Below are 12,091 nucleotides of genomic sequence, written 5' to 3'. Positions count from 1 at the left end.
AAGCTCAGGTGTGAACACACCAAGATGCATTGAGGACGCATTGGCGATCTGATCACTCAGAGCACATTTGGAGGTGGTGTGGACCACATGTGGCCAGTTCTTTTAGCAGTGTGAACATGAATGTGTCCTGGTCCACACTGAAGGACCAGCTACTCTACTGACGTCCTCTGTCAGAGTCTGATTAGTCCCAACACAGCTTCATAATGAACGGAAAATATTTTTCCATTTCAAACAGATGAAACCTTTTTTCATTGTGGAGCTGTGAGCAGAGCAATGATTCGTTCAGCCCCTCCATGCCCCGCTGTCTCTTTCTAACTCACACACACAAGCACATCGACAATGGACCCGTCTGTCTGATTGGCTAAAAACAACATTGCATACCTGTTAATTTGCATATAAAGCAGGAAGTGAGATCCGATCAATGGAGACACACGTGGAGTGGCATTTTAAAGTCAGGTGTGAAATGACGAACTGAGAGCTGACCACTTGTGATAGGATCGCTGAAGACGCACGTTAATACCAGGTCTGAGCAGGTCCTTGAAGAACCTAATGTGCCTAACTAGCACTTCCCACGCACGTTCACTGCATCTCTTTACCTGATCTCCCTAACTTGCTGAATAGATGTCGTACTTGTACTTGTTGTCCCTCACTGGTAAATCGCTTTGGATAAGAGCTTCTGATAAATGAGTAAATGTAATGTTGCCTCCACTGTGGCCTCTGTTGCCTTCACTTGTGTTTTCGTACCCAACAGTTATTTTCACAGATGGATGGAGACGTGTCAGCAGAGGAGGCTTCATTAGTCCACACTGAAGTCTTTGTTTCTCTGTTCGAGGCCGTTTGTCTGAAGCTCAGAGCCAAAATCAGAAACTCTTTAATTACCAAAGCCAGGAAATGTGCAGGAATTAGAGACACAGGTCCCACAGTTAAAAGACAAAATGAAACTTTTCACATTTTTTACAAAGAGATGAGAAATGATACAGAAAAAGACCTCCGCTAGAAGAAACCCAAAAACAGTCAGAATAGATCATTACAATCTGGTAAATGTATGCAAGACCAAATGTAAAATGAATTGTGTTATATCTTACATGAAATGTTTCATACATGCATGGCTGGACTAACCCGCTATGGGACACCCCCCCCCCCCACCCCCCCACCCCCCAAGTTCCATAACTTTGGATATAGTTTTGCATGTTAAAGGTTATTCTTGTGACCTGACGTGCCAGATGGTTTGTTACCTCAGAACCATCTGGGAAGGCTTTGTCAGAAAACGACAGGTGCCTTCTAAAAAAAAAAAAAAAATTCTAGGCAGGTGATTGGATGAACCATCTGTCTGTCATATGACGTAGTAGGAGGGTGGCGAAGAGGAATCAACAACAATCCGCAGCATGTAGGTAGAAGATTGTTGTCGTCTTTGTGAGGAGAATTTACCCTTACAGGAACCAAAGCTTCTCTGTAGCTCCTCCCTCACAAGAAGCTGATTGGTCCAAACCAATGTGGTTCAGCCACAAGTAGAAATAGCAGTTTGATCAAATAAGAATAAGTAAAGTAAAGTAAGCTTTCGGCAGGTAGAAGCTTTCAGTTAGAGCTTTCTGCAGAAAGCCAGTAAGAAGACCTTAAATCAAGGTTGTTTTGTGACGCTGGTTTTGGTTTCATCACATTTAAGGAATAACATCTACTGAAACATTTAATGTGGCAAAACAAGATGTTGTCATAGGTCCTTTCTAAAGACAATAAAAGAGAAAGCTTTGGGGGCAGTTATCAGAAGATAAGCTTTACTCAAGGTCCACTTACTTGCTTTTTCGGATACATTCAATTGCATCTAATGGTCTCTCTCTGCACAAGGAGATTTAAATGACTTTGAATGAGTCATTTTGACATTTCAATTGTGTAAAATGATAATATGAAATGATATAAAGGATGTTTATTTACTGCCCAGCTTCAAGTGAAAAGCTGTGGAGAGCTGACTCACTATGAAACAGTTATTTGATCCTGAAAAGAACCTGATTGGTCCAGCTTTAATGACTGTAGATGAAACTGCAGTAAATACCTTGAACTTCAGTCCAATCGCAGCTGCAGAGGAGGTTTTTGATGATCGTTCGGCACAAACAAGAACTGAGGGTAAACAAAACCTCCCAGTCTACCCGTTAACAGACCCGGCAGGTCTTCATTATCGTTACCTGAGTCAGGACTCGGGAGGCAGCAGCCTGTTACGACTCTGTCTGCAGCAGCAGGCGTCCGCACGCTGCTGTGATAAAGTGCAGATGCCAGGGTTTCTGATAGTTGCCTCCAAAATGCTGTTAACTTCCTGTGGACTTGACAAACCGTCGCCCACTGATGAGAGGGAAGTGCAGACGTGGCACGTATGGTGGAGATACAGGAAATTAAGCAGTGATGGGTGGAAGTATAGGCAGGGCCTCGGTTAACACTTGTGCTCTGCTACGTATACGTGTTATCCTTTTCAATATTCTTCACTCATGACTTCAATCAAAACTGATGTCAGTGGATAATCCCTGCAGGCTACGGTCAGCCTCCTCCCCCTCACAGTGACACTCCAGCAGGGTCCATGGTGAACCAGAAAAACCTGTTTGAGTTTTTCACATTGATGGATTTTTTTCCTTCTCTTGTTGATGTTTGATGAAAGCAGCGTCGTATAGAATGACATCCATGCTAGGTGAAGATGGATGGAGATGTAGCAGGACTAGAAATGAAACAAGAAGCCCAAAGCACAGGATGCAGCCAGTCACACGCCATGTTTTGTTTTCACGCCTCCGTGCCGCGGTCAGCCGGAGCAAGCCTTCACTTGGACTCAAGGACAAACTGATTAGACTTTTGGTCAGAAGCTAAGGTTATGACTGAAGCTGTGTGAAAGCTTTGAGAAGTCCACCTCAGTGGCCTACACACATTACAGAAGTCAAAGTCTAATCCAAACTCTAGCGTCCTGTAGGTCTCAGGGTCGGCTGTAAATAGGTTGTGGGTGATTTTCAAACAGGCTTTGTGTCGGTTGCGGTGGATCCTTCAAGTTTTCACAAGATTATCAACATGTCCAAAAGTAAAGAAACTTCTTTAAGGTCACATGTTTTACACATTTCCAGTGTTTTATTTTGAAGTGTTGATCCATAAGAAGATATATTTGTGGTTTTAAGAACCTAAAACCATCTCAGTGTAGTTTTACATCTTTCATGCTTCACTCTGGAGCTCTTGTAACAACAGGTCAGTATTTAATATTAATATAGAACCTAGACCTGATTTAAAAGACACATGGACATCTACCTTCAGACTATATAGGACCTTGAAGTGCTCCTGCAGCTTATTCTGTATACTCGCTCTGTTCCGTATAGCTTTATTTTAGTCTGAGCGCTCATGTAAGAGCCGTCACTGGAAACCATTTACAGCCACCTTTTAATGTACCAGGAAATGAATGTTTGATTCAGAAAATTTAAGATGGATTTTCACTTGTTGCATCAATTTAAATACATCATCTTGATTGGATACAAACCTAATTGGTGGTTAAAGTTAAAAGGTTCACAGTGCATCTGCTCTAAAAGGTGTTGGCCAATGACTAATTTAACCAAAGTGGCACGCTGGCGATGACTGTGTAAATGGATTTCACTCTTTACTACTTCAGTGTGCACAGATAAGTAAAACCAGCCCATTTCACAGGACTTTTTAATGACACCTTTTATTTATTTTTTTTAATTCAGCTCTTTTAAAATTGCCTGAGGGGAAGCAAAACAAATTGTGCCAGTGTTTGTATCACCCTCTCGTTTCCTCATTGTTGGAAATCCTAACTGCTTTGCCGTGAGGCGTCGGTGAGGCATGAAGCCTGTCGCTTTTTGATTAGTCTTATTTACATGATGAAACCTCAGTTGCAGCCAGAATTAGGCACTTTTCTTTTTAAACCCTCTCGATGTGAAAGGCTTCACTCTTCTGCTCAAATTAAAGCGAATTGGAAATGGTTCAAATCGTCTTAAGTGTCTTTTTAACAAGTTAAATGCTGAAAATGATCAGGATACACAAATCTTTAATGTTATTTTACAGTGCATTGTGGCACATTCATTTGGTGGATAGTACAAGCCTGGCACCTCTGTAGTAGCAGCAGCTAGCTGTGAGCACGCCCCTCCCAAAAAGGCAACTTTTTTATTTTATTTTATTTCTATTTTCTTTCATCACTTTAAATTAATGTGATTTAGCTTGATACCTTGACATATGCATATATATATATATATATATATATATATATATATATATATATATATATATATATATATATATATATATAGCCCAGTCTGTTGTCCTCATTCTGCCTGTTTTACTGTGGATCTGTGGAGGATCTTTGAAATGAATATATATATATATATATATATATATGAATATGTTGATTTTCCCATTATAAAAGTCAGGCATACATTATGCTAATATTCTGCTATTAAAATGATAATTATCAGAAATGAAAAGGCGTTCACAGTCCTTCATCAGACACAGTTAATGGGCGTTCAGGAGGAAAACAGCCCTGCATTAAAATGGTGCAAGGAGCTGCGTTGGTGGGTACGTGCTGCTTCAGGTACAAGAGGGCAACCAGGCAAAGTGATTGGGGCACCCATTGGGAGGATGGGCCCCCGATGGCCCCAATCCTCTTATTGGCACATTTTGCAATGACAACTATAAACCCCCCTTAAACCTCCTGTAAAGATGCTATGCAGCGCACTGCTGTTGCACCCAAACCCCACTCAAATGGGGCGCCTGATGATGTGTGCTATAGGCGTCTACCCATTGCCTGCATGTGTGGAATTCAGGGAACATCTGTGATTTGTTCTGGGCTTCTTTGCCAGGGGCCCACCACCCCCAGAGTCTAGGATCGCCTAGTCTAGGAAGTAAGATGATGGAATAGGAAGTCCAGTGTGAGTAATGTGGTAGATGGTGGGTTTATCAGACTGAAAACACTGCACAGAAACAGAAGAAACAAGCTGTTCAAGCGAAAGAGGAATCGTCTACCAGCCATATGCACCTGCAAGTACTTGATTTGTCACCTTGGCTGGCAGGTTCAACAGAGGACACTGCGTTTTTTTGTTTTTTTTTCCCCAAAGCCCGCAGCAGCAGCAGCAGCAGCAGACCCTTTCAGATGAATGAGGGTTATGATAGTTATCAGGTGTGAGAACGAAGCCTTAAACAACTGGAGGTGAAGTGAAAGCAGCAGCTGAAAGGACACTGTGATCTACAGTTATGTTTGTAATTTGCGAGTTGGTGCAAAAAGCTGATTGGTTGCAGTTGGATTGTACCTGACCTCTTAGACATTCCTGAGACAAAGACTGAAAAACACCTTTTGAAACACACGTGGCCTCCGCAGAGGATTTTCACAAATGGTGCATGCAGGTCTGTTATCAGAAGAAGTAATCATCAGTTGCTAATCAAGAACCCCAGCATTAAGATATTAATGAAATAAGAAGTTGCAGGTAAAAATTATCCGGGTGGGTGCAAATACTTTTTCACAGCACTGTATATATATATGTATAAAGTTTTCTGACTTTTATGACTGAATAAAGCCAAAGTAAATCCATCTGGGGGCCCCCGCACAACACCCACACACAAGTCATGACCAGAGTTTCCCCTCAGCACCTCATAAACACAAGCCAGTAATTAGCGCTAACACCCCCCCCCCTCCCTCCCTCCCTCATGTATGCCTAACGCCTGGATTCCCTCCTCCTCTGCAGTAACATGGCTGCTGAGGGGAAACCACTCTCCTGTGCTCCAGCTGCTAGCGCGCCTCCTTCCATCTGAGCCATTACCCCCAGGAGAGGTTAGGTACAAAATGAGAGGAAATGATCAGGTAGAACGGCAGGGTTTTTGTCACCGGTGCCAAACTGTACCCAGGCAATTTGTTGCAGTGGACAATGATAGGGTAGCGAGAACAGCAACTGGAGCGCAGCCGGGAGAGGAGGCCTCTCCAGAGGACACTCCACGCTTGTTTGGAGGGAGGAAATTACTAGGCTGGACAAAAGAGGGTAGTTCTCTAATGGTTATTATCATTACCACCATCGCTTCCAGTTCAAGGCTATGCAATATACGTCGTGCGGGTCATTGTGTTACTGGTGCCACAGAGTAAAAAAAAAAAAAAAGTGTTTTTGTCTCTCTATTGTTGAGAGGTCACACAATTAGCAGTCAGTATCTCTGATCTGAAGTAGCTGAGAATCAGTGTGGACTGTTAGGTGGACAGAGGACAGTTTTTCATTTGACTGTTTGCCGACCTGAATGCCAAACTCATTTCTCTTCAATAGTTGTCAAGTTGAATAATTTGCTTAATACTTAAATACCATCAGTAGGTCAGAATTATTAGTTGATGACGACGTTATTCAACGTCAGCTTTGTAAAACAGTAGCTGCCTTTCAACGAGCTCTAAGCAGAAGACAGCAAGTTTGTTCAACCCTGGAAAGATGTTTGTCTTCAGATCAACTGTTTTTCTCCGTATCACTTGATCCAATCTACTTGTCATGTGTAATATGTCCATTAGAACTGGTTTTAAACTAGATGCTATTTAAACACTATTGACAGAATTGTCAGTGTTTCTTCTTCCAATGACTGAAGCTGAATATTTTAACCACGTCTCCTCTCGCTTGCTCACTAGTTTTTCGTGCGCTGTGCTGCAGCTCGTGGGCGGGTATTGAACTGGGTTTGCTCAGGTGGCTGTGAGGCTGTGTCCTGTGCAGTCAGCCTGCTGGAGCTGGTAGCTTGTCGCTTATTGTGACAATACACATACTAAACATCAGTGTCACAACAGTTTCTATTCTTTTTTTTTGTGTGTGTTTATTTTCCTCTAAAACACAAATATGTAGTTATATATTTTTTCTCACCACAATCTTTTCACATGCTCTGTAAGCTTTGTGTTTTTCTCTGTAGAGTGAGTTTTTCATTGGTTTCTTGGGTTTGCACTTCCTGGTTTTGACCAATTGTTTTTCTTGACAAAGCACTTTCTATTCTGCCGTTCAGAATTTTTCTTTCTAAGCTTAAACATCTCGCCCCAGCTACAGACGGTGGGCAGATGCTGCAGCTGTTGTTGTTAAAATGTGATATGTGATATGTTGGGTGCAACAAACAATGACTGGAAAGTTTATTTGAACACTTCAATCAAAAGAAACCTCAACCAATGATCTCATGTGACATCTCTGCTCTGAGGTCCTGAGACGAAAGAAGGTTAATAAATGTTTCCTCCTCCTCTCCCTAGTTTGTGAAGTTTGCCAACATCGAGGAGGACACGCCGTCCTATCATCGCCGCTACGACTTCTTTGTGTCTCAGTTCAGCGCCATGTGCCACTCAACTCATGAAGATGTTGAGACCAGAACAAGGTAAGAAGACAGACATGCTCCAAGCGTTTCCTACATCCAGTTAGAGCCGAATTTCAGAGTAAAAGGTTATTCTTCACCTTGGAACCGGGAGTCTGACGAAAAACCGTAATTCAAGCTCCACTTACTGGCCTTTTTCCTGCTGAGGAAGACTCCGGAAAAAGCGAATTGAGTTACATTAACACCATACTTCCCCAGTCCTTGCCTCCATACACTGACTCCCTGTTTATTATGAACTCATTGGTATGAAACCACTTTCCTTGCTTTTCCTGCCTGATGGAAACACATTGTCCGATGTCAGACAGAGAGCTAATCAGATGCTGCCTCTCGCACCTGCAATTCAGCATCTCAAAAATCCCCACAGTTCAAAACAAGATGACATATTGATTACTGATTAGATCCAGGGACATGCTGCATCATTCATTTCATTATCTTCGTTTTAAAAGAAAAAACTTCAGCTCCTGGAGCAGTTGTTAGAGTTGTTCACGACCATGTGAAATCAGCCGATCGATCATTGATGCTGTAGATAGCTCCTCTGACTAGTTCTCTTCATGTGGGGAAATTGAGCTGGAGAAACCAGCCGCTTCAGTTAAAGCTGTGTCTTTTGGATAAAATGAAAACCTGCCCACACGTTACTTGCATTGATTTTCACTTTTACGTAAGAATTGACAGTGTAGCTGTCCACCGTTGCATCACTTTTCATTATTATGAAGACATTTTTATTGACACATTAAGAAACAACCTCATCTTTTAATGCAGCGATGGATCATACCAACAGCTCCTCCTATGGGGGGTGGGGAGGTGGGTCTCATCCCACTTGAATCCAGTGAATATGGAATTATATATTATCTCCTCCTGATCCGTATTTCATGGCCTTCCCCTCCCACTGTGACCACATGGCTCACTAACACCACCGTAGGAGTGTCTCACCGCGCTCACGGGGATTGAAATATGAGAATGTGGAAGACGTGATGATGGAATGAAGTGTTAGAGAATAGCTGGCCTTGAATGATGTGAGAACGTGAGGTGATTCACAGAGGAATGGGCTCACCTGCCCGTGATGTCTCCCTCGCTGCCTTTGTTATGGGTTTAATGTGCTCTCCCTATTCAAAATAGCTTCACTCGCAGTTCTGAGCGAATACAATTTGAAACTTCAATTTGTCCCTTTGGGATAATGAGGGCATTTGCACCTGCAACTTAATAAACATAAAGCTAATAGAAATGCAGTCTAAGTAAGAATGTTGCACTTTGGGGTCCAGCTGTTTTTTACCTGGACCTGATTTTCTGAGATGATCCACACGCAGATTCAGGGAGAGTCTAATTTCCCCAAATGCAAATGTAATAAATGTACATATATTGAACTTCCATATATAGAATATATGTACATATAAAATAAATGTATGTAAAAATATAAATGAAACATATTAGAAATTGGAACAAGTTTATATATTGACATAAATGTTTATGTATGTATACTTATATTGCTGCCATATTTTACATGAATATATATCCTTCCCAAAGCTTGTCAGTATATGTTGATATTATAAACAGTAGGGTCCAAAAGTCTGAGACCACGTCTTATTTGTCATAGTTTTGGCGTTTTCCCAATTAGTCTGGTTGCACTTTATTTTAATGTGCACTAACAAGACGTAACAAGGCGTAATTTGTATCAAATTACACAAAACTATAAATAATATGTTCTTTACTAGAAAGTAGACATAGTTCCTTTTTAGAGGCTACACCTAAATTATGCTGCAATTAGAAACACCTATAATTACATATTAGATCCAAATTAAACGATACTTAGACACTATTACACCAAATTATACTCGAATTAATTAATATACTATTAGACACCATTTTACAAGAGCAGTAATAATAAACATTGTACTCAAAAAGATAATCGCTTGTGCTTGATACCAGGGATTGCAGCAGCATTACTGAAATATGAATAACATGAGCGATCAGATGATCACCTGCTATACTAGCTCACCTACTTACTAGGACTGGTTGATATCCAAAAACTAGAGTGTCGGTGAAGCCGACATGTCTTCTAACTGCTCGAGACGGATGGCCCCGCCCACCCCGAGTCCAGTTGCGCTCGAGGTTTCTGCCTCTTAAAATGAAATTTCTTCTCGCCACCGTCACCAAGTGTTTGTTCTCGGTGGTAATTGTTGCGTCTTTGTAAATGATATTATAAAGAGAAGGTCCAGAGCTGCTCTATATGAAAAGTGCCTTAAGATAACTTCTGTTGTGAATTGAAGCAGGGATGTAAATAAATACGTTGTTTGGATAACATGCTGTGAACAGATAGGAACAGCAGCCAGAGTTCACTCAGTTGTCACAACTTGCTGTAAACACCACTCTTCTTTTTCTTCTTCTTCTTCTTCCTCTTCATAGTCATGAGTCAAACTGAAACTTAACGTTAATCTGACAAATGTTTTTGTCCTTCTCATTTATTTCAGCAAGAGTCACCAAAATAGAGCAACTCAGCAGATGAATTTTGAAAAGCTCGTCAGTGAAATAAATAAATGAAAAAAAAACAAAAACCTAAATAAATTCTTCTGCAGGCTTTATTATTCACCATGCAAGTGCAGCAATGTTGTATCAGCAGTTCAACAGTTTTGTTTCTAAAAAGAGAAAAATGAGTTTGTTTGTGGAGACAGATGTCAGGCAAACATAATCTTTCATTGTTTATGAAAACGCAGAATCTCTCTCTCTCCCTCTCTCTCTCTCTCTCTCTCTCCCCCTCTCTCCCTCTCTCTCTCTCTCTGCCAGCCGGAGTATTAAGAAGGTAAAAATAGCTCGGTGGCGGCGGTGAGTCTCAGGCGAGGCTGTGACACTGCGCAGCGCTTTACAAGACGCCTGCTCCCACCGCGACACCCACCCTCTGACTCCAGCTCAGAGCAGCAGTGTATTAAAACAATACCTGAAGACTCCTCTCTCTCTCTTTCATTGTGAAAATAGCTCCTCTCCTCTGGTATTACTGCAGTTATTTGCCAGAATGTCACTGCAGCAGCTGAGACCCGTGTGAGTGCTTTGGTCTTTGAGCATATTTGTGCATAGAAATACACTATTATTTAGTTTTTGTGTGTGTGTGTGTGTGTGTGTGTGTGTGTGTGTGTGTGTTCGCACGTGTGCAGGCATGTTGGGGGTGGGTGGTATGGTGAGAGCCAGGGGATGCTGGGATTATTTTCGAGTTGGCTTGATACCTCGCCGCCGCCACGCTGTAAACAGTATGACTTCTCACTTTGCTTTTTTTCTCTCCTGTATTTCATTATTCGTTTCGCTGCCGTCTCGCTGTTGGTGGAGATGAATTCCCAAATAGAATTTCTCTGGCGGTTATTGGATTAGGCCTAAGGCGAGGTCACCCGCCCTATTTTTCATATCGTTGCTCATACGATTGTCTCTGTCGGAAACACAGAAACAGAAAAACAGTGAAGTCAGACACCCCGGGTTCTGATTGGTCCAGAGACCAGTCCTGCTCTGCAGACTCTGTTGAGGTGTTTCTGTCTGGCAGAGAGAGTCTTGGAGAGACTGGAGAGTGCATGGTTGTGTGTGTGTGTGTGTGTGTGTGTGTGTGTGTGTGTGTGTGTGTGTGGTCTCAGTATGTGTTAGTGCTGGAAATAATATTAAAACAAAGTGTTATTACGTTGAGTTGTTTTCCCTCGCACATCAGATGAGAGTTGGAAGTTGAAGTTGAGGGAGTGAGTCGAGCCTGCTGCTTTACAATATGAAAAACTCTCAAACCACAGCGAGTCATAAAACAGATAAACAGGGACTTGGGAAAAGCTGGATTACTATTACTCAATATTTTCAGGTTATTCATTGTAATGTCAAACCAAGTTTCCTGTTATTCTTATTAACACACAAGCCACATAGCAGCTTTTAGATGGGCTTGAAATTTGGGGACCATGGATATCTATACCAGAGGATGAATGCTAATGTCTTTTCTTTGACACAGCAACTGAATATCCACTTCAGTTGAACTTTGAGATTAATGCTAACATAGCATGCTAACATTGTCACTGGAACATCCTAACTGAGCATAAGCAACATGATTATCTCTATATGGAATTGTGTGGCAGCATGCTAACATGACCATATACACTCGCCAAGCAGTAATATGATGCTATTGCCACTTTGTAGAATTCCAACCCTTCAACTTTAACTTACTGTTTATATGGTAATTTGGTTATAGTTAGTTAGCTAATTGTTAATCAGAGTTCCAGATTAATGGTAATAAATTGAGACATTTGGTGTCCAGCTCATGAGGCACAGCTCAGACCCAACATATGAACACGTTAACATGCTAAAATGCTAAATTACATTAATATGATAACATTCTGTATAGTGACTGTGGTAACATGCTAAACATGAACATTTTATAACCCTCACTGTGCAGTAATATGCCAAATTTGACTCTATGTTAATGCTATGTTAACAGCCATGTAGCATACTAACGTTAGCATATAAACATGAACAGTGCCATGTTGCTATGCTCACTGTACAAATGTTAATAGAGAAAATGCTAAACTTTGCATTACATTTTTGTTTTTTGTTTTTGTTTTTGTTTTGTTTTGTTTACATGCTAAGATTCTAAATGCTAAATTAAATTAACAACATTGTGTAAAGTGACTTTGTTAACATTTTACTATGGTCACTGTACACAGTAATATGCTAACATTAGAAACATCAAATTATGTTAATGCTATAGTAAAGTGTGTAGAATACTAATGTTAGCATAGGCTGTAGC

General features: G+C 41.2%; 1 protein-coding gene across 2 annotated transcripts in view; it reads left to right on the top strand.

The window, feature by feature from the left end:
- efr3a (EFR3 homolog A (S. cerevisiae)) overlaps window positions 1–12,091 on the top strand; it is a 126,127-nt gene that overhangs the window by 47,751 nt on the left and 66,285 nt on the right. For both annotated transcript variants that reach the window (XM_056391789.1, XM_056391788.1), the window contains one exon: window positions 7,217–7,338. In XM_056391789.1, coding sequence (XP_056247764.1) covers window positions 7,217–7,338 — 122 coding nt within the window. The remainder of the gene's footprint in view (window positions 1–7,216; window positions 7,339–12,091) is intronic.

Source organism: Seriola aureovittata, chromosome 12 (genome assembly GCF_021018895.1).
Source record: "Seriola aureovittata isolate HTS-2021-v1 ecotype China chromosome 12, ASM2101889v1, whole genome shotgun sequence".
In the NCBI taxonomy this organism is placed as follows: domain Eukaryota; kingdom Metazoa; phylum Chordata; class Actinopteri; order Carangiformes; family Carangidae; genus Seriola; species Seriola aureovittata.
The sequence above is the reverse complement of the archived record's forward strand: the minus strand, read 5'-3'. Positions and strand labels throughout refer to the sequence as shown.